At 35.8% G+C, this 23,138-nt stretch overlaps 1 protein-coding gene across 1 annotated transcript; it reads left to right on the top strand.

The window, feature by feature from the left end:
• Positions 1-14,914: 14,914 nt before the first annotated feature.
• On the top strand, positions 14,915-17,178 carry LOC145127120 (uncharacterized). The gene is made up of 4 exons (XM_079062373.1): positions 14,915-15,464; positions 16,062-16,180; positions 16,267-16,516; positions 16,595-17,178. The coding sequence occupies exons 1-4, from the start codon at positions 14,915-14,917 to the stop codon at positions 17,176-17,178; spliced, it is 1,503 nt and encodes a 500-aa protein (XP_078918499.1).
• The last annotated feature ends 5,960 nt before the right edge of the window (positions 17,179-23,138 follow it).

The following is a 23,138-nucleotide window of genomic DNA, read 5'->3' as shown; positions in this document are numbered from 1 at the left end:
TAGAGGAGGAGGCTATTTTCGAAAATAGTAAACTAGGGTTTAGGATTTACATACCTTTCAATTGTTATAGCAAACAATTGATAATTCCCTTGATCTTGATCTTGATCTTCTTGGAAGCTTAGCACCACAAGTGTAATGCCTCTAATGGAATCACACCCAAGAACTAGCAAGAAGGAAAGTAGAAGAGGAGAGAGGGGAGGGAGTATGCAATTTCGGCCAGGGTTTCTTCCAAAGAACAAGTGACCTAAAATGTGAGCCAGGAGGCTCCTTAAATAGCTGAGGGATCTAGGGTTTAGGGAAAACCCTAATTATCCTTTGCTTAGGGCCTAAGCAAAACCCAAGGGCCTTATCTAGACCCCTTGGACGAAATATCTAGGGTTTCCCCTATGGATTTCGTCCACCTCCTTCCAAGGGGGTTCTGGATCCTTCCACTCAACTATTAGTTAATTGCAAACTAGTCCCTGCACTTTATAATTAATTCTTTTAACCCCAAAATTAATTCTGATCAATTTCTGGCTAACTATTAATTAAACATAATGATTTCTAATTAATATATTAATCTTTTAACATATTAATAAATCATTTATATATATTAATTTATTAATCTTATAAATTAATATCTCTCCTTTCATAATTTCCTTGTCCAGTTGCTAGGTTGAGGGCAACCCAAAAGGACTGTGCTGCTATCAATTCAAGTACATACCAATTATAGTTATGGGCTTAGACACCTAATCCAACAGTCTCCCACTTGGATAAGTCTGTAACTATAATTGCTAGTATGCCTTCTAAATTTGACCAGCAAATTGTAGCTTCCAAAAGCTGCTGCCGAACTCTGACCCAGTCAGTTACATGTCCTAAGATAAGTGATCATATAATCCTTCGTTCTGCTAGGTATCCCTAGACATAAGACATGGAATGTAATCAATCTCTTTGTCCAGAATCTATGTTTCCCGATTCCTGATTTGTGATGATGTAGGACTTCTAATTGAACACATCAATTTAGTCCTGGCTGGGCCCAGCACATAAGTCAACACCAAATCATCGAGGGGCCCACATATATCGCTTTTCCTGTTAGGGCAAAAGGAACGAATAAACGTTGACTCATATGCTTGTATCTTTTACTCACCAAATTATGCATGACAATACGTTTTATAACACCAAGTTACTGATGCGTTTTCGTATCACCAATGCATGACCGACTTGTAAATTACAACTCATATATCTTCGTTTCAAGATTATAAGATATTATCGTCTCAGTATTACTCGTGATGAATTCCATGAAGTGATACTCTGAGCGAGGGTTTATCTAATACTCAAATCTCAATTTCTGAGTACTCATGAACGTTGCAGCAATTCTATTGCCATGTCTATCCTTAGACAATCTACAATCCAGTTCATGACAATCTTGATTCACTACTTACTTCCAAAAGTACGAGCGACTGTGGAGTTCGAATAATCTTATTATTCGGGAAGTAAAACATGCAAAAATGAAACACAATAATAAACAATTGACAGAAGGCAGTAACCAAACTTATAAACAATACTTTATTATTTAATCACCAAAAGTCAATTACATTTACTTTGTTACGAGTTTCAGAACAAAACTAATCTAACTACTAAAACTAATATCATCTTTCAGTCCTATGCTCCGAGCATGCTGAATATGCTTAGCCCTACTCAGACCCTTTGTGAGGGGATCTGCTGGGTTATCTTCAGATGACACCCTCTTTACTATAAGATGGCCTTCTTCTACTCTATGTCTGATGAAATGGTACTTTCTGTCGATATGTCTGGTTTTACCATGATCTCTCGGTTCCTTTGTCAAGACAACCGCTCCTTCATTATCGCAGAACAGTTCCATAGGCTCCTGGATGGTTGGAACAACTCCGAGATCTCCGATGAAGTTCCTCAACCAAGCTGCTTCTTTCGACGCTTCACTCGCTGCTATGTACTCTGATTCACAAGTAGAATCAGCCATCGTATCTTGCTTGGAACTCTTCCAAGTAACTGCTCCTCCATTCAGTAAAAATACCCAGCCTGACTGAGAACGGAAGTTATCTCTATCCGTCTGAAAGCTGGCGTCACTGTAACCATCTACTCTCAAAGTATCATTGCCACCAAGTACAAGGACCCAGTCCTTTGTCCTTCGCAAATACTTGAGTATATTCTTAACCGCTATCTAATGAGCTCTACCTGGTTTTCCCTGATAGCGACTGACCATGCTCAAAGCAAATGTCACATCAGGGCGAGTACATGTCATAGCGTACATGATCGATCCGACAGCGGAAGCATAAGGTACACGACTCATGTCATCTATTTCCTCATCTGTACTCGGGCATTGAGTCTTACTCAATTTGGTATTGCTCTGGATAGGTAGCTCTCCCTTCTTGTAATTTTCCATACTAAACCTCTTTAGTACCTTTTCCAAGTATGTGCTCTGACTAAGTCCAATTAGTCTCTTCTTTCTATCTCTCAATATTCTAATCCCAAGAATATAGGCAGCTTCTCCAAGGTCTTTCATGGCAAAACACTTTCCAAGCCAAGACTTAACTTCTTTCAAGGTTGGAACGTCGTTACCAATGAGTAATATGTCATCGACATATAACACCAGAAAAGTTACTATACTCCCACTAGCCTTGATATACACACAAAACTCATCTTCACTTCTAGAGAAACCAAACTCTTTGACTTTCTCATGGAAGCAAAGATTCCAGCTGCGAGATGCTTGTTTCAATCCATAAATGAATTTCTCAAGCTTGCACACTCTATTGGGAAACTTTGCATCAACAAAACCTTCTGGCTGATTCATGTAAGCATCCTCAGCCAACTTCCCGTTAAGGAAAGCAGTCTTGACATCCATCTGCCAGATTTCATAGTCATGAAAGGCAGCTATGGCGAGCAATATCCTAATAGATTTAATCTTAGCTACTGGCGAAAAGGTCTCATCATAGTCAACCCCTGGGGTTTGAGTGAAACCTTTTGCAACCAGTCGAGCCTTGAATGTGTGCACATTTCCATCCATGTATGTCTTCTTCTTGAAGATCCATTTGCACCCAACTGTCTTACGACCTGGTGCACTATCAACCAAATTCCAAACTTGGTTGTCATACATGGACTTAATCTCGCTGTCCATTGCCTCTTTCCACTTGGAAGCCTCTGGGCCTGCCATTGCTTCCTTATACGTGACTGGTTCATCTAAGTTTACCAGTGTTCTGTCACTTATGAATGTGTCACCATCTGAAGTAATATGAAAACCATACAACTCAGGTGGCACACTCACCCTAGTGGACCTTCGAAGAGGTAATGAGTTATCAACTGGTTCAATAGGAACTGTTTCCTCTGGTTGAGTGCTAGTGTCATCTAACGTTCCTTCATTGGCTAACTCTTGAATTTCTTCAAGTTCAATGGTGCTCCCACTGTCCTCTTTGAATATGAGCTCCCTTTCTAGAAAGACTCCTCTTCGTGCTACAAAGACCACGTTTTCACTAGCTCTGTAGAACAAATATCCAAAAGACTGCTTTGGGTAACCAATGAAAACACATTTCTCACTTCTAGCTGTTAGCTTGTCGTGAGTCTATCGTCTTACGAAAGCTTCACAACCCCAGACTTTAATATGTGCTAACGAGGGAACTTTCCCAGTCCACATTTCGTGAGGTGTTTTGGCAACCTTCTTTGTAGGGACAAGATTGAGGATGTGGGCGGCTGTCTCTAAGGCATACCCCCAGAAGTGAATAGGAAGCGAAGCACGACTCATCATAGAACGAACCATGTCTAACAAGGTTCGATTGCGCCTCTCAGCTACACCATTTAACTGTGGTGTCATAGGAGGAGTCAATTGTGAGACTATCCCACATTCTTTCAGATAGTCATTGAACTCGATACTAAGATACTCCCCGCCTCTATCAGATCTAAGTATCTTTATCTTTCTGCCCAATTGATTTTCGACCTCATGCTTAAACTCTTTGAACTTTTCAAAGGTTTCTGACTTATGCTTGATCAAGTAGATATAACCATATCTGCTATAATCGTCAGTGAAAGTCACATACAATCGATTAGCATATCTTGTAGTTGATCTGAAGGGCCCATACACATCTGTGTGTATGAGATCCAACAGATCTTCACCTCTTTCACAAGACCCTGTGAATGGTGATTTTGTCATCTTTCCCAAAAGACAAGATTCACACATATCATCTGATTTTAGGTCAAACGATTCCAACACTCCATCCTTTTGAAGTTGGGCTATGCGTTTCTTGTTAATGTGTCCAAGACGACAATGCCACAAGCATGCCTTGTCTACACTATTAGACAAGTCAATATTAAGTACACTATTTCCTAAGCTATCAACACAATTCACTGTTTCATACACACCATCACAAGGCAAAGCTTCAAACATAAAAACACCATTCTTATAAACAGAAATTGAACCATTCAAATCATTAAAAGAATATTTAAAACCTTGTCTGAACAATGCATGAAATGAAATAATGTTTCTCGTCATCTCAGACGAATAGCAACAATTTATCAAATCTAATCTAACATCATTACTAAGCAAAAGCTGATAAACTCCGATCTTGGTTACTAGTGAAGACTTTCTATTTCCCATGATCAAGTTTATCCTTCCTCGCTCTATCTCCTCACTTTCCTTTAGCCTCTGCATATCAGAACAGATATGAAAACCACATCCTGTATCAAGGACCCATGAACGAGAAGATAATGAGTTATTAGCAGAAATAGTGTAAATACCTGCCGAAGATGGCTTCACTTTGCCATCCTTGATATCTTGCAGATATTGTGGGCAAGATCTCTTCCAATGCCCCTTTTGATTGCAGTAAAAGCAAATGGCCTCTTTTGGATCAGAAACATGGGGAGTGGAACCATTGGGCTTAGCCTTTGGGCCATTGCTAGATGACCCAGCTTGAGCCTTGCTCTTCCAGTTTTGCTTGGGAGGACCTTTCCTCTTTTTCCCCTTTCCCTGTCCAATAGCCAAGATAGGGGCACTTGCAGGTGTGGAGGGTATACTTTTACCCTTCATCCCTGCTTCAGCTGTCTGCAACAAGTTGTGCAATTGGGCCAGAGTCTGCTCTGTGTTGTTCAAATGGTAAGTTAGAATAAACTGACCATAACAATCAGGAAGTGAGTTCAAGACCATGTCAATGGCCAATTCCTCATCAAAGTGAATGTTGAGCTTGACCAAACGCTCTATGTAGCGTTGCATTCTTTGCACATGTGACACAACCGACTCCCCTTCTTTCATCTTGCAAGCCATGAGTGACTTGACTACTTCAAACTTTTCTTGACGAGCTCGCTTATGGTACTTTTCCATAAGGTCCTTGTTCATCTCAAAAGGCCAGTAGTCCTCATAGTTCCTCTGCAATTCTGGGGACATAGTTGCCACCATGATGCATGCCACTTTGGTAGCATCATCGTAATGTTTCTTGTAGGCAGCATATTCTTCAGGAGTAGCTTCAGACTCATCAAGCTCTTTGAGCTCCTTTTCAAGAACATATTCTTTGTTCTCAAAACGAAGCGCCATCTTGATGTTGCGCATCCAATCGTTATAGTTAGAGCCATCCATAACGACTTTGGAGCAGATATTGAGCAAAGAGAAGTTTTGGTTGGAGGAGGATGAAGCAGAAGTGTTTCCAGGAGTAGACATCTGAAAAGAAAGAAAGTTTTAGTTAGATTTCAAGATACCTTAATAAAATAACCCAAAGATATAATATTAAGGTTAGGATCCAACTATGAAGATTCACAACTTAGAAATGGGATGCCGAGATCCAAGAGTAATTTTCATAAAGGTAGGTGAATGACGATTCACCAATTCCACCATTAGACGAAGTGAAATTCCTAATTCTTTTGAGATACATTGAAACTATTCAATGGCATGTTTTAATCTCAGATTATGCTCTTCTATTTGTGACTGGGATGCCGAGGATCACAAACAAGATGTGAATAACCATGCAAATGTGCTTGGTAACCTCATTGTCTTTTACATTAACTATTGATGTGCTGGTAAACCACACACGCTCCATCAAAATGACAATTATGAGATACCCATTACTACTCTTTATTAGTGCCTATTAGTGTGCTGGTTAACCACACACGCTCCACTAACGACCAATAAAGCATAATGTGCAATTTCATGGATTATCATACTTTTCACATTTTTCCTAAAGTAACTAGAGTTGGGATTTTGAAAAATAATGTTCTAGTACTTTCTTTAATAGCATTATACTTTTAATGAGAAGTAGTTGTCCTATCAAATCCGTTCTGCTAACGACCCTCCACTAATCAAGGGAGTGGTGGGTGAGAGTGGACACCCATTCAACTACCATTTTATAGGCAGTTTCCTTATACCCCCCTTATAGACTAGCTTCGTGAATGAGGCATACTAGCGATCTGACTGACTATATTCTTATACATATATAATATTAAACTTTTAATTATAATACATATATAAGGTGTGTTTTTAAACTTTTTAAAACTTTAAGGTTTATATAAATTTCGAAATTCAAACTATTAAATTTAAATTTAAATAAACCAATTAACTAGATTTAATATTTTATCTATTAATTAACTTTGAATCAATTTATTAAATCTTGTAAGGATTATCTATTCAAATTAATCAATTAATTTAATCCTAATCCTTATCCCTCTAAATTTCGAAAATTAGGGTAAGGATAATTATCCAATTAATCTAATCAAGTAACAATTATCCAAAACAAGAAACCCTAAAAATTCTAGCATATTTCGAAATTTACAAGGGAGGAGGCTAGGGTTTTCAAAACCCTAACCCTAATTTCGATTAGGGTTCTTTGGAGGCTAGGGTTTTCGAAAACCCTTTGATCCAAAACCCTAAAACGAAAATTTGGCCTTTAGGGTTTAATAGCTATAAACCCTAATTTGCAATTCAACAATTATAGCAATTCAATTTAAAACAAACAATGGCTCTGATACCACTGATAGGTTTTAGGTAAAACAAATAAACCAGAAAAACAATTCCTAAGTTCACATGCAACCTACTTTGGATCTATGTTTTAACTATTGAACATACAACTTTGAATTGCAAAACAAGAACCCTAGAGGAGGAGGCTATTTTCGAAAATAGTAAACTAGGGTTTAGGATTTACATACCTTTCAATTGTTATAGCAAACAATTGATAATTCCCTTGATCTTGATCTTGATCTTCTTGGAAGCTTAGCACCACAAGTGTAATGCCTCTAATGGAATCACACCCAAGAACTAGCAAGAAGGAAAGTAGAAGAGGAGAGAGGGGAGGGAGTATGCAATTTCGGCCAAGGTTTCTTCCAAAGAACAAGTGACCTAAAATGTGAGCCAGGAGGCTCCTTAAATAGCTGAGGGATCTAGGGTTTAGGGAAAACCCTAATTATCCTTTGCTTAGGGCCTAAGCAAAACCCAAGGGCCTTATCTAGACCCCTTGGACGAAATCTCTAGGGTTTCCCCTATGGATTTCGTCCACCTCCTTCCAAGGGGGTTCTAGATCCTTCCACTCAACTATTAGTTAATTGCAAACTAGTCCCTGCACTTTATAATTAATTCTTTTAACCCCAAAATTAATTCTGATCAATTTCTGGCTAACTATTAATTAAACATAATGATTTCTAATTAATATATTAATCTTTTAACATATTAATAAATCATTTATATATATATATATATATATATATATATATATATATATATATATATATATATATTAATTTATTAATCTTATAAATTAATATCTCTCCTTTCATAATTTCCTTGTCCAGTTGCTAGGTTGAGGGCAACCCAAAAGGACTGTGCTGCTATCAATTCAAGTACATACCAATTATAGTTATGAGCTTAGACACCTAATCCAACAATATATATATATATATATATATATATATATATATATATATATATATAGCATACAAGGTACTCTGTCACACATCTCTAATTACCACTCTAGGTAAAGTATAGTGAGAAGACTCACCTGACAAGCAGCAAGTGAATACCCTCGCACCCGAAACTCGAACTAGCCTCCGCCTAGCACAAAAGATTAATATCTCTAATCAATACTCTTCACACGACCCCAATAAATGAGGGCTATTCTTCTTTCTCTAACTCTTGAATTGGGTAAAAGACCATTTTACCCCTCCATGGTCTCCATTACTCATGTTGACCAAACCCCAGAGTCAACAGAAGTCAAAGTCGAGTCAACAGTCCATGTCTGACCCGACTCGTCGAGTGCACCCTTGCGACTCGTCAAGTCCACTTACTTTCCTCAGAAATCTCGTGACAGTCCAGTTCAGCTCGTCGAGTTGACCCCTAGCTTGTCGAGTTGACCCCCAAATTAGCATAATCTAAAAATATAATAGATAATATAGCTAGTTTAGTTTTATAAAAGCAAGAAACTTACCAAATTAGTGGCTATAGTTTGAACTCTAGTAGGGACCAGGATGGCTTTGGCTTTTGACCGGTCAAAGTTATTTTAGATGTCTTATTAAGTGGTATTTTAACTATTTTATTTAATGTAGTCAAAGATAATTATCAAATTATACTAAACACCCATTGTATAATAATAATTATAAACAATCTTTTAAAAGTTTTGAAAAAATAAGTAATTTAAAGAAAAAGTCTCAAACTTTACGGTTAGTTAACAAACAAAAATAATGTACACGGGACATATCAACCATTACAAGAGGCAAAGAAATATAACCAAGTCTAGCTATTTCAAACATCATAAAGTCCTCTAACAATCCATGCAAATTCAACGGTCTCTAAAAGCCACAACGCGACAGCTACTAACCTGAGAAAATGTCAAATATATGTATTAGGTTCCGGAAGCCTAGTAAGTAGTATGATGTCTTACATAATAGGTAATATATATAAAAAGATCATATATTTATAGGCATGATCCCTTCTAATTCAAAAAACTTGTACAAAAATTCAAATTTTCAAATATTATGAAAACATGGCAAGAGTATTAGTTCATTGTTTTAACTTTAAAGAACATCAAAAAGAGACAAATAGTGTATATAAGTGTAATGTACGATAAGGAACTAATGCACAAACCATAAGTTTTCTTAATGTCACAAAGCTTTTTCCCCCGCTTTTAAGTGGCTTATGTATACGATTTCGACCATCATTATAGGCAATCATTATGCACAGAAGACACTCGATCATTTTATCCATACCTCAAGAAAGATGGTGGATAAAATAATCAAGTGTCTTTTGCGCATAATGATGATCGAAATCGTATAGGTGAGCCACTTTAGAGCGGGAAACAAAGGCTTTCTGACATTAAGAAAACTTAAGGTTTGTGCATTTGTTCCTTATCATACATTACACTTATATACACTATTTGTCTTTTGTGATGTTCTTTAAAGTTAAAACAATGTACTAATACTCTTACAATGCTTTCCTAATATAAAATTTGCAGTTTTGTATTAGTTTTTGAATTAGAAGGGTCATGATTATAAATATATGATTTTGTATATATTTTATCTATTATGTAAGACATCGTACTACTCACTAGGCTTCCTGAACATAATACACATATTTGACATTTTCTCAGGTTAGTAGTTGTCGAGTAGTGACTTTTGAAGACTGTGGAATTTGCATGGATTTTTAGGACTTTATGATATATGAAATAGCTAGACTTGGTTATATTTATTTGCCTCTTGTAATGGTTGATATGCCCCCTGTACATTATTTTTGTTTGTTAAATAACTGTAAAGTTTTTACAAACTTTTTCTTTAGATTACTTATTTTTTTCAAAACCTTTTGAAAGATTGTTTTAAATTATTAATAATCAAAAGGTGTTTAATATAAGTTGATAATTGTTTTTTATTATATTAAATAGTTAAAATACCACTTAATAAGGCAACTAAAACAACTTTAACCAGTCAAAAGTGTCAAAAGCTAAAGTCATCATCTCCCTACTAGAGTTCAAAGTTTCTACCAACCCTCTCTCTCTCAAGGTGTGGAGCAAATTGATGTTACTGACAGTAACTCATTTATCTAAAGTTTATCTCTCAATAATTATTTCCTTAATAAGGTCATCCGTCATATTTATTCTTCACTTCATTTGTAACCAAGAATTGCAAGTGTATGGCGACCCCGTGCACCACTCGAAGAGTTACAATAAGAATGTATATGTTAATCTTCATCTACAACTTGAAAGTTATGATCCTTTTGTGCTCTTTAATATCACGTAGTCAGCGACTTGATTCATCCCGAGACCTTTTGTATTAAACTGACACATTATATATATATATATATATATATATATATATATATATATATATATATATATATATATATATATAGCAATGGAGAGAGTTTTCAATGTGTTCTTTTAGCCATCAAGTATATATAACATGATCAGTGTGCCTTCTAAATTTACTCGATTTCTGCTACTAGTATTAGTGATAAAATGTCAAGAGATATTTACAAAATAATAGTTTGATTTGAAGCAAAACAAATTAATAATGAAGTTGCAAGTAAACCAAGGTTTGCAAAATCGAGATTCTACATAGAATCGTTTTCAGGTTTGCAAAATCATAATCATAAAATCGAATCGGAATCGTAAGATTCTACCAAAAACAATGTAATTATAAGTTTAAAACATGCAAAATATAAACTTCATCCATTATTTGTTTGTGATACAAATTCTGAAGTTTGATGTTTGACTCAAAAAAGGAACTTAGTTGACAACTAGTTCACAATCACAAATTCAAAACAATGAACGATTCCTAAACTGATATACATATATGAAATAGCATAACTGGAAGAAGAAAACTGGAAGAGCATAACCGGAAGAAAAGTTGTATGGACTGAAAGAGCATAACTGAGGGGAAAAAAACAACATAGATAAAGGTTAAATGAGCACTAAACTGATATACATTCAGAATATGTTTCTAACTTTTCATCATCTACACAATTTCAGTCTAAAACACTAAAAGTAATTGCAATCTTGAAGCTGGCACAAAGTAATGTAAAACTACATACTACAAACCTGAGAGAGAAGAGATTGGAAGGGATGAGAAATTGAGAATGAAATACTTGGTTCAAGACATCAAATAATCGCAAGTTGCAAGCTTAAATTTCGTCAAGTTGGATGAAGGTTACAGTTCCACGTTTCAGGCCTTCAACAAACCACAACAACGAGGAGAAAAAAAGGGGCTAGGGTTCACATCCAACATCGTCGATCTTTTCTTGTTTCTTCCCGTCATGCTCTTTTAGACTTTTAGGCTTTTAATTTAGGGTCAAACAAATGGTCAATTGGTCAACACAGCAAACAAATGGTCAACGACTATAGAATCGAATCATATATAGTTCTACGATTCTATGATTCTACCACGATTCTACCCAAAAACGAGTTTACTAAGATCGGAATCAAAATACACATGTAGGATCGTAGAATCGTAGGATTCTACAATCAAAATCGTGTTTTGATAACCTTGAAGTAAACTAATAAATGCAATACATAATTAAAATTCTACCTTGGAAATCCTCAGTCACACCATAACCACATTTATAATTTCGAGACCACCAATTCCAACAATAGAGGCAACCGCCCTCTTCCATGTCATAAACTCATAAATGAAGAAAGAAGGGAAAAAAAACATCATCGAGTATTTAGTGAAATGAGCTTCTCAAACGTCCCTTTCTCCTAGATTTCCTAGTAAATACAAAGCAAACAACAAATAGTCATGCTTACATTTCCTAGTAAATATAAAGCAAACAACAAATAGTCATGCTTACAGACATTCCTTATATAAAATTCAATTTTTATGAAAGGTAAATGTTCCTTTTACTTTGCAACATTTGAGCTGATTTGTATTTAAATGTTTTGAGTTTGACGGGATATTTTATACTAATGCAAAAGAAGAAGATACAATTGCTACTCCAAAACAAATTCAGGATATTGTTTTAGTGTTATACTATTCAACAACACTATGTTTAGTGTTAGGTATAGTGTGCGTTGTAGCAATTTAGTGTAAGGTTTAGTGCAAAAGTGGTGTTTTAGTGTAGAGTTGGAGATGTTCTTAAAGAATATGTGCTCACCATTAACAAATTTGGAATTGGAACAAAAAAATGATGTATAAAATGGGTGGGGTTCAAAAGTTTACATGGTGAAAATGTTTCCATACTTTCATTGCCCTTAGTTATTGATATTTTCAAGTTCCAACATGATTGATTTCTCTCTCCCATTTTCATTTCTGATTATGATTATTTACTGATTTATTTTGTTTTTTACTGTTTCTATCATAGCCTTAACATGTTTAATTTGGAGCTGAAACATTAATTCCATTGGTTCAAAAGATTTCAGAATGGAGACGTATGCAAGGAAGCAATAAGAAGTAAGCCTTGAGCTTGAGATATCTAACTCTACTCCGGCATTCCAACTAATCTTCAGTTTTTAGTAAACCCTAATTCTTTCTAACATCGATAAAACATATGTAAAAAATGACATTATTCTCTATATACTATCTCATAATTTGTTATTTTGTCACTCTATCTATTCTGTTAACTTTATAGATTATTGTTAGAGGGACTTTTTAATGTTCATATTTTCCCTTCTTTTTTGTGTTTGTGAACATGTGCTCTTTTGTCTATACTATTTATGTACTCATTATGTGGTTACTAAATGACTTGGTTTATGCATTCACCGGGGAAAAGGTACAACTATTCTATTGAAATTATCAAGTAAACACATTTTTGACAGTGATGTGTTCATGGCAGATGAGATTTCTGCAACATGTTTGATGGTAGATCGAAGTCTCAATTTGAAGCTAACTAGCTAAGAAGGATGGCACAAAAAGAGCATCGAAGGTGGTTTATTATTCCAATATTCTTTGAAGGGTACTTTTCATTATTATTTTAATCTTGAATTCCGAACAACATTTCAGAACATTAAAGTAGTCTCTATTTTGTTATTTTTAGATTATAGGGAGTAGAAATAGAAATGGAATTTCCAGGTTCTACAAACTGCAACTGCTACTGAAAATGCAAATTTACATACCTGAAAAACGAAAAGCAACCTGAAATTGCTATTGATTCTCGTAGGATATGGTGGCGGCGTGGGGTGTCTTAATCGAGATTTTTGCCGGAGATGGTGAGAACGTCAGCCCTTCTGAAATCATGGATACGGTCGTGCATTCCTGAAATCAGGAAGGAGATCGTGAGACCGCCTGCTGCTTCCTTTCTGAAATCGAGATGGTGTTGTAAGTGGTAGCCGGAGTCCGCACTGGTGTATTGGCCGAAGTGGGAGAAGATGGGTTGAGTGATTCCAGGGACCGCTAGCCGGTGGTCTGTGGAGGGTTCAGATGCTGCTACATTGAAGCGCTGAAGTAGAGAGGTGGGGATGAAGGAGCCAATTAGGTTTAGACCAATGGAATGAATCGTTGAAAGTCTATCATTTTTTTTGAACGGCAAATACAATTTATTCCTAAACTACTCCTAAATCCACATATGTCTCAGACGAGACTTGAAACCTCAACCTCAAGGATGGAGGGCAACACCTGATATCGCTGGGCTAGAAGCCCTTTGGTGAAAGTCTATCATTTTAGTGTGTGGAATAGTTTTGGCGTTTCTCCGTATAACACTCGTGGATTTGGTGACGGTGAGGATGATTGAAAAGTTTTTTTTTTATTTTAATAAGAAAAAACATCATAAATGGTCATGTGGTTTCCTGAAATCTGAAATTCAGTACCCATGGTTTAGAAACGTCATAGTTGGTCCCTGTGTTTTCAAAACTTTTGACAGTTGGTCCTTATCCCTCACACCGTTAGAACCCCACGGTTAACTCTTATTTCATTAAAATAATATAAGGGCAAATTGGTCTTTTCACGTGTGCCCTCTTCTTTATTGAGGGAAATGATTATGCTACTGTCTTCTTCACGTCAACTCCCAAACACTCTTCAGCTCCCAAGAATACAGTGACTTCATCTTCGGCAAATCACTCTCATCCAAGACATGAAATTGGGGTTTAGGGTTTACACAGCAGTAAAGGACAATGGTTCTCTCAATATCGTGTTTGCATGAAAAAAAATGTGTGCTTGAAGGACTTGCAATCGAGATACGCTAAGATTTTTCAAAAAAAAATCAGCTTTTGTTTTCCTTGAATGTATTCATGAAGATAAATCATCTTCTTTACCCTATCTATTTTTGTGTTTGCAAAGGGATATGACAACTATTTCATGTTGAAAATACACTATAGTGGTGTCTTCACCAAGTCACCTGGAAGGAAATACGTCGATGGTACTGTATCATACGTAGATGACATTGACACTGATTTATTTTCAGTCCATGAACTCGATGGCATGGTTCGAGAATTAGGGTACAAAGCTGAACAAACCCTTTACTACCATTTTTGTATCCCTGAATTTCCCTTAGACTACGGTTTATTGCCTTTAGGTAATGACCAAGATGTACTTAAATTGGTTTCGTATGTCCCTAAACACAGGCTTGTAAATGTGTATATTGAAATTGGTCAGACAATGGTACCTACTTATTTTAAGTCTCCTTCCGAAGTTGTTATTGAGGAATTGGAACATGAGAGTGTGTCACCAGAACTTAATAGAAAAAGACCTTGTAGAAGAGAAGTAGGATCGTGTAATAAAAAGCTTGATTTAAACCACCCTGCCAACCATGTTGTTGACCAGTCACGGGTAATAGATATGGATGAAAGTCAGGATCATTCAAAGACTATTGTTCCATATGTTATGTCACAAGTTAGCCAACAAAGTAATGTCATTGATGTGAATGAAGGAGTGATCATGGGCCACATAGAAGAAGTGTGTAAGGGTAATTTAGTCAATCATGCTTAATGAATTTGAAGCATTTATAGAGGATTATTCAAATTATGCTGACTTTGATGTTGAGTAAAATGTACCAAATGGTGAAGACAATCAAGTAGAAATGGAAATTCTAGAGGGCATGTTAAGTGATGATAGTGGAGATGCTTTCTATAGTCAGAATGGAGATGGTTTTGATTATAGTGGAGATGGTTCTGATGATAGTGACTATATTGTACATGAGTCTAACTTGCAATTTGATGTGGATGTAGACATGAGTGAATTTCAAAGTGTTGTGGACGTAGATGAACATGAAATTTTAAACAAGCAAACCAAAACTGTAGGGAATGACATAGTTCATGAAGAGTTGGAAGTTATTCAAAGTGATGATTATCAGTATGTAGGATTTTATGAAGATGAAAGGACAACAATGCTTAAGGAGATGAGTAGGTCAACTCCATGCTCACATGGGGAGATCCATTTAAAACCGTATAGGGTGGGGCAGTGTTTCAAAACAAAGAAGGAAGTTGTGGATTCCATGCATTCACATGCTGTAAAAACAAGGAGGTCCCTATACTTAGCAAAAAATGATAAAATCAGGATAAGGGTGAAATGTGGAGGTGTTGTGGGCCAATCTACTGAAAAAGTTGAATGTGGTGGGCCATCAACTAGAAGTAAGGTAAAGTGCAAGGGAAAAAATGTGATTAGTAAAAAAGGAAAATCCTTGGGCAGTCCAAATCTCGAGGCCATATGAGAATAAGGATTGGTTGGTGAAAACAGTATATGATGTCCATAAATGTTTGCAAACGAGGCCAGTTCAAGCTTGTACTTCCAAATATTTAGCAAACTTAATTGTTCCACAAATTCACAGTAACCCTAGAATTCCAATCAAAGCTTTACACAAGGAGTTGTGTAAGCATCTGAAGCTTGGTATGTCAGTTCAAAAGGTTGCTAGGGCAAAGCAAATGGTTAAACGTGTAATTAGTAGGGACTACCAACTACAATATACGTATCTTAGGGATTATGCTTTGGAACTGCTAAACACTAATCCTGATACAACTGTTAGGATATATGTGTATCCTAAACATGCTTGTCGACTACTACAAGAACTTTTAGAAGAATATATGTATGTCTAGGTGCATTGAAGTTGGGATTTAAAGCTAGGTTAAGGGATTTCCTGGGAGTGGATGGTACATTCTTGAAAGGCCCATATCTTGGGCAGGTACTAATTGTTGTGGGTCTAGACTAAAATAATGGAATATACCCTGTAGCATATGCAGTGGTAGAGGCAGAAACAACTAGTTCTTGGACCTGGTTCATGGAACTGTTAGGAGAAGACTTGGAATTAGGAGCAAATTCAAATTTTACCTTCATTTATGATAGACAAAAGGTATGTTTCACCTAATTATTTCTCATGTTAGTGTACCTTACTTTCTATTTTTATAAATGAAACCGACTATATTTGTATTTGTTAAGGGGATGATACCAGCAGTTGCAAAGGTATTACCCAATGCAGAACATATTTTTTGTTTGAGGCATATTCAGGAGAATACGAAGAAACAATGGAAAAGAAAAGAGTTGAGTGAAAAGGTTTGGGGATGTGGTAGAGCAACAACATTAAATCACTTTAAATATGCAATGGATGATTTGAAGAAAATTAATGATGAAGCTCATTATTGGTTGTGTAAGATTCCTGCAGAGACATGGTCTAAATCTCACTTCAGTGGTATGTCACTAACATGTTGTTGAGTTTTATGTTTTAATATAAAATGTGTAATTCTCTTTTTGAATATGTTTTACACAGGTAGGGCACACACTAATTGTTTGTTGAATAATCTTTGTGAGGTATTCAATGCTAAGATAGATGAAGGTAGGGATAAACCAATCATCACCTTCTTAGAGTATATTAGAGAGTATCTCATGAAGAGATTGTGTGTTGTGCAAAAGGAAATAGATAAGTGTCAAGGGGAACTAAGTACTACTGCAACTATAATTTTAAAGGAGATTAAGACTCAAGCAGCAAAGTATGTAGCTAAGTATAATGGGGCAGAAAAGTACCAAGTTGCAAGCACATGGCAGGATCAGTATGTGGTGAACCTGAATGAAAGAAGTTGCACTTGTAGGTTCTGGGAGATTACAGGTTTTCCATGTAGGCATGTTGTTTCTGCTATATGGAACAAAATTGAAAATGGAGAAGATGCCCTTGATGTTGAGGATTGGGTCCATCCTTGCTATAAGTTATCAACATGGAGAGCCATGTATCTCAACAAAATTGATCCAATAAATGGTCGTTTAATGTGGCCAAAAAGTGATTGTCCATTCACTTTAACTCCACCAAAACATCGCACACAGGTTGTTATGTCAACTAGGCTAAATATGTACTTTTAATGCCAACATGTATGTTTATGTTTTAAATATAATATATGCATATGTTGGGTTTTATGTACTCTAACATCCCTATGGTGCACATACAACCCTAATTCTTTGGATCTAAGTTTTCTCTAATTATACATGTAATATTCATTTTCCAAAGCATGAAGCCTAACTAGCATGCAAAGGTGATATTTGAATCATAAAAAACTAGTTAGAAGATTACCTCTTATTTGTAGCTTGTAGTTCTTGGCCTTTCAAGAGCTTAGCACCTCAAGCGTGATGCCTCAAACGGTTCACAAGACACCATGAACAAAGGATGAATATGAGAGAAAAGTTATGAAGCTCAAATCAGCTAGGCTTACACCTTAGGAGGCTTGGGGGCCGATTTTGCAAGCTTAGGGGTTCAATATATAGTTTGGAATTCCTAGGGTTTCAACTTGTAAACCCTAATTCACTTGGGCCTTTAATCCATTAACTCATTAGCCTTATGGACTAACACTTCATGGACTCTCACATAAACTTAGTCCATCACTAATCAGTCATAGATCATTGGCCCAAACTATATATATCACTGATTTACATAATCAGTCCCTGTTAATTTAATTAGTCTCTTTTGATCACTAAATTAATTCCAAATTAATTCTTGATCAATACTAATTAAAGAATATGATTTCTCAATTAATATATTATACTTGTAGTATATTAACAAATCACAAATAACTTCTTTCTCAAATATCCATCCTATCAAATTGTTCGGGTGAATGCAACCCGAAATAGACCACGCTACTATCGGGTCAAGTACGTACCAATTATAGTTATGGGCTTAGACACCTAATCCAACAGTCTCCCACTTGGATAAGTCTAATAACTATTATTGCAGGTACAACTCCAAAACCCGATTAACAATCGTAACTCTCAAAAGCCGCTGTCAACTTTGATCAATAATGCGTCCATTAGATAAGGGATCATATATTCCTTCATTCTAGATATCGTATGGACATGAGACATGGATTATAATCATTCTCTCTGTCCATGTGTTGTTTCCCGATTTACAATTTATGACGACTGACTAATTGAACAAATCAAACCAGTCCAGGCATGGCCAAGCGCTTAGGGTTGTTATCACTAAATCATCGAGGGGCCCACATATATCGCTTTTATCCCTCTTAGGGTAAAAGGAACGGATAAAATTTGACTCATATGCTTGCTCTATTTACTCATCAAATCACACACAACGATATGTTTTATAACACCAAGTTACTGGTGCGTTTACATATCATCAATGTGCAACCGACTTGTAAACTACAACTATATGTCTCCATTTCAAGAATATAAGATATTATCGTCTCACTAATCACTCGTGATAAAATCCATGAAGTGATTCAGATGAGCGTGGGTTTAATCCTATACTCAAATCTTATTACAGGAGTACTCATGAATACTGTAGCAAACTTGTGTTATGTCTAACACTTAGACATTCTACAGACGGATTCATGATAGTCTTGCCTCAATACCTACTTCCAAAGTATGATCGACTGTGGATGGTTTTGAATAATCTTATTATTCGGGAAGTCAAAACATGCGAATTGAAACACAAGAATAATCGAATAGGTAAGATCGATAAGGGTCACGTTGTGGTCTGTCACATAGTAGTCTTTAACAACCTCACTATATGACTTAGAAAGTGATTGAAGAACCATGTCAACAGCCAACTTCCTCGAGAACACGACACCCAATATTCCCAGCCTGTCAATATGCAACTTCATGTCCAAGACGTGAGCACATACAGACTTTCCATCTTCATGTTTGCTTGCCAATATGGCTTGAGTGATCTTGAACTTTTCAAGTCGACAACACATGTGGGCCAGGGAGAATAATTTGAGAAGGTGGAGGAAGTGAAGTATGATTTCCATTTCCACGATCGAAACGTGGAACATCATCTTTGTGAGGGAAAGCTATTTTTCAAAAGATTCGGGAAGACCATAGTTGTCAGAACTAGACATCTACAAGAGAGAAATTCAAGTTTAGTTGTTTTAAGTCCTTAATATAACACCCAAATGAAATATTAAGGCTAGGACCCAACACAATATTCTGCAATTCGGAAGAGGGATGCCGCGATCCAATTGCAAAATATTTAAAGGTAGGTAAATGATGATTTACCAATTTCCACCATGAAAAACGAAAATGAATATTAGGTTTTAAATGAATTGAAATTCCTAGATTCTTTTGATATTCATTGAACTTTTCAATGGCATGTTTAATCTCGATTATTCCCTTCAAGTGTGTGACTGGGATACCGAGGATCACAAACAAGGTGTGAATAACCATGCAAAGTAGCTTGGTACTCTCGATGTCATTAATCACCTAATCAATGTGCCGGTTAACCACACACGCTCCATTGATCAATGATAATTTACGAGAAGCCCATTGCCATCCTTTATTAGTCCGCATTAGTGTGTCGGTTAACCACACACGCTCCACTAACTGACCAATAAGGTGCAATGTGTAATTTCATGGGTTAACATCAAATTCACATTTTTCCTAAAGTATCTAAGATTGGGAATATATAGAGTGTTTAGTTACTTTGTATTTCATTATACTTTTAATGAGGATTTAAGTGTCCTATCAAACCCGTTCGGCTAACGACCCTCCACTGGTCAAGGGTGCGGTGGGTAAGAGTGGATACCCAATGGCGGTCATTTTACATACCGCTTCCTTAAACACCCCTTATAGACCGGCTTTGTGAATGAGGCCTACTAACAGTAAGAATGACTTTTTTACTTATACATATATAATATATTAAAGTTTTAATTTTATATAGTATAAGGGTGTATTTTAAACATTTAAAATACTAGGTGGTTTAATCTATTAATTAAACTAGACTTTTAATTTAATCAAACTCAAACCATATAATTATGGATTTATTAATACTCATTTAATTAATTATCAACAAAACCATAATTAAAAAACTTTTAATTCTAAACTTAAGTTATGAAGTTAAAAGGTCTAGTATTTAATATTTCACAATTAAAACTTTTTTTAATCAAATTTTAAATTCCAAAACTTGAGGGCAAGTTTTGTAACTCTTCAAAACCTTTTGGATTCCAAAACTTGATGACAAGTTTTGTAACCTTTCAAGACTCTTGAATTCCATAACTTAAAGAGTTAATTTGTTTCATGAATGAGACTTTTCAAGTTCCAAAACTTCAGGGCAAGTTTTGTAACTCTTGAAAACTTTTAGTTTCCATAACTTATGAATTTAATGTTCATGAATGAGACTTTTCATATTTCATAACTTGAAGACAAGTTATAAAACTCTCTTCAAGAACCATTTAGATCAAATACAACTAATTCAATTATCATATAATTTATCATTTAGCAATTTGACCTATTACTTGTGTAATAAGATAATTTCAAATTTTACAAATAGTTAGTTTTTCATATAAACTATCAGTTATCTTAAAATTGTAACAATTATCTTTTAATTAAGATGAGGATAATTATTTTCATAACATAAAAATTGAATTTTTTTTATCAACAAAACAATTTATAGTAATTATCCAAATCCAAATTAAGCCATGAAATCTGAAATCTGCCATCAGATGCATCACCACGTCGTGGCAAGCATTGTCACGTCATGGTGATCATGCAGAATCGAAGTAGACAGATTTTCCAGCTTTGAAAATAATACCAATGGATCAATATAATTGAAAACACCCATGGTTCTGTTACCACTGTTGGGTTTTATGTACTCTAACATCCTATGGTGCACATACAACCCTAATGCTTTGGATCTAAGTTTTCTCTAATTATACATGCAATATTCATTTTCCAAAGCATGAAGCCTAACTAGCATGCAAAGGTGACATTTGAATCATAAAAAACTAGTTAGAAGATTACCTCTTATTTGTAGCTTGTAGTTCTTGGCCTTTCAAGAGCTTAGCACCTCAAGCGTGATGACTCAAACGGTTCACAAGACACCATGAACAAAGGATGAATATGAGAGAAAAGTTAAGAAGCTCAAATCGGCTAGGCTTACACCTTAGGAGGCTTGGGGGCCGATTTTGCAAGCTTAGGGGTTCAATATATAGTTTGGAATTCCTAGGGTTTCAACTTGTAAACCCTAATTCACTTGGGACTTTAATCTATTAACTCATTAGCCTTATGGACTAACACTTCATGGACTCTCACATAAACTTAGTCCATCACTAATCAGTCATGGATCATTGGCCCAAACTATATGTATCATTGATTTACATAATCAGTCCCCATTAATTTAATTAGTCTCTTTTGATCACTAAATTAATTCTTAATCAATACTAATTAAAGAATATGATTTCTCAATTAATACATTATACTTGTAATATATTAATAAATCACAAATAACTTCTTTCTCAAATATCCATCCTATCAAATTGTTCTGGTGAATGCAACCCGAAATGGACCATGCTACTATCGGGTCAAGTATATACCAATTATAGTTATGTGCTTAGACACCTAATCCAACAACATATGTGTAGGTTGGGGTGCCAAAAAAGAAGAGAAGAAGTGGTGTTGATGAGCCCAACAGCGAAACCACTAAATTGAGCAGAAAATTTCTTGCAGTCACATGTTCAAAGTGTCATAACAAGGGGCACAATTCCAGAACATGTAAAGGGCAAGGAGACATTGGTGAAGTTGGACCAAAGGGGAAGAAACATGGAAAGGGGAAGACACAGGCAAAGGGGAAGACACAAGGAAAGGGAAGGGGGGTTGGAAATTCTATTAAGTAGTTAGTTGGATGTTTGGGTAGTTAGGTCTTTTGAAACTTAATTTATGGTTTGGTTGTTTAAATTATGGTAATTAGGTCTTTTGTAATGTTTGTATGGGTTAAGACCTTCCATCAGTAAGTATGTTGAAACTAAGTCTCATGATTAAACTTTTGTATGTAATGGTTTTATCAACAGTTTGCTTATGAATTAGCCTCTCCAAACCTTTCTCAAAAAGATGCATGTATAACAATGTACATTTGAAATACCATTCCTAACCATTTGCAAGATGCAGTTATAACAATGTATTTACGAAAATGCACATCAAAACTACTGATTTATAACAAAATACATTACATTAAACTTCCATTGACTTAATGTGTTACACTTCATACAACAAAATGAAACCAAAAATCCCCATTCCATCATAATCCAAAACCCCCTAAACTAGTTAGATGAGTACAAAAGAAACCAAAAGCCCCCATCCTATCACCATCCAGATCCTTCAACCACCTTACTGATTAAAATAAAACCAAAAAAAAAACATCCATGAACAGAACAACATCAGCTGGTAGTTCCACAGTTCTGCACTTGTAGTCGCCACCCTCTCTTCCAATTGATTCATTGATCTTATCAAACCTGGAACCATCACCAATGCCCTAGCACACATCGGAGGGTCAACCCACCTTACGAACCCACATCTTGAACAATTCAAAAATTGCCTTCTGGGGTTATGATCCGTCCATGAGGTCACCTTCGTTGTTTCGATTCCACATCTACCAATCGCCATCTTCAACACTTGTAGAAGAGTTTTGCAATTGGATGCACAGTAGAGTGAGAGTAGATGAGGGTAGGTGAGAGAAAGGTTTTCAAAATAATCAGACATGCATTTGGTTATAAAGAAGAGGGCACACGTGAAAAGACCAATTTGCCCTTATATTATTTTAATGAAATAAGAGTTAACGGTGGGGTTCTAACGGTGCGAGGGATAAGGACCAACTGTCAAAAGTTTTGAAAGCATAGGGACAGCTATGACGTTTTTAAATACTAAACTTCAGATCTTGGGAAACCACAGGGACCATTTATGAGGTTTTTTCTTTTAATAAATCGAAAACCTCACCAAACCAAACCAATCTGTTGCAAATTTTCAGTTTTCAGTTTTCACCGTTGTTGTTCGGTTTTTTTAAACCCAAACCGCAACTATAATATTTTATACAAAAAAAAATG

Source organism: Lactuca virosa, chromosome 7, assembly GCF_052849685.1.
Source record: "Lactuca virosa cultivar CGN04683 chromosome 7, Lactuca_virosa_CGN04683_v6, whole genome shotgun sequence".
NCBI lineage: Eukaryota > Viridiplantae > Streptophyta > Magnoliopsida > Asterales > Asteraceae > Lactuca > Lactuca virosa.
Note: the sequence above shows the minus strand (reverse complement) of the source record. Positions and strands in the feature narration are given on the sequence as shown.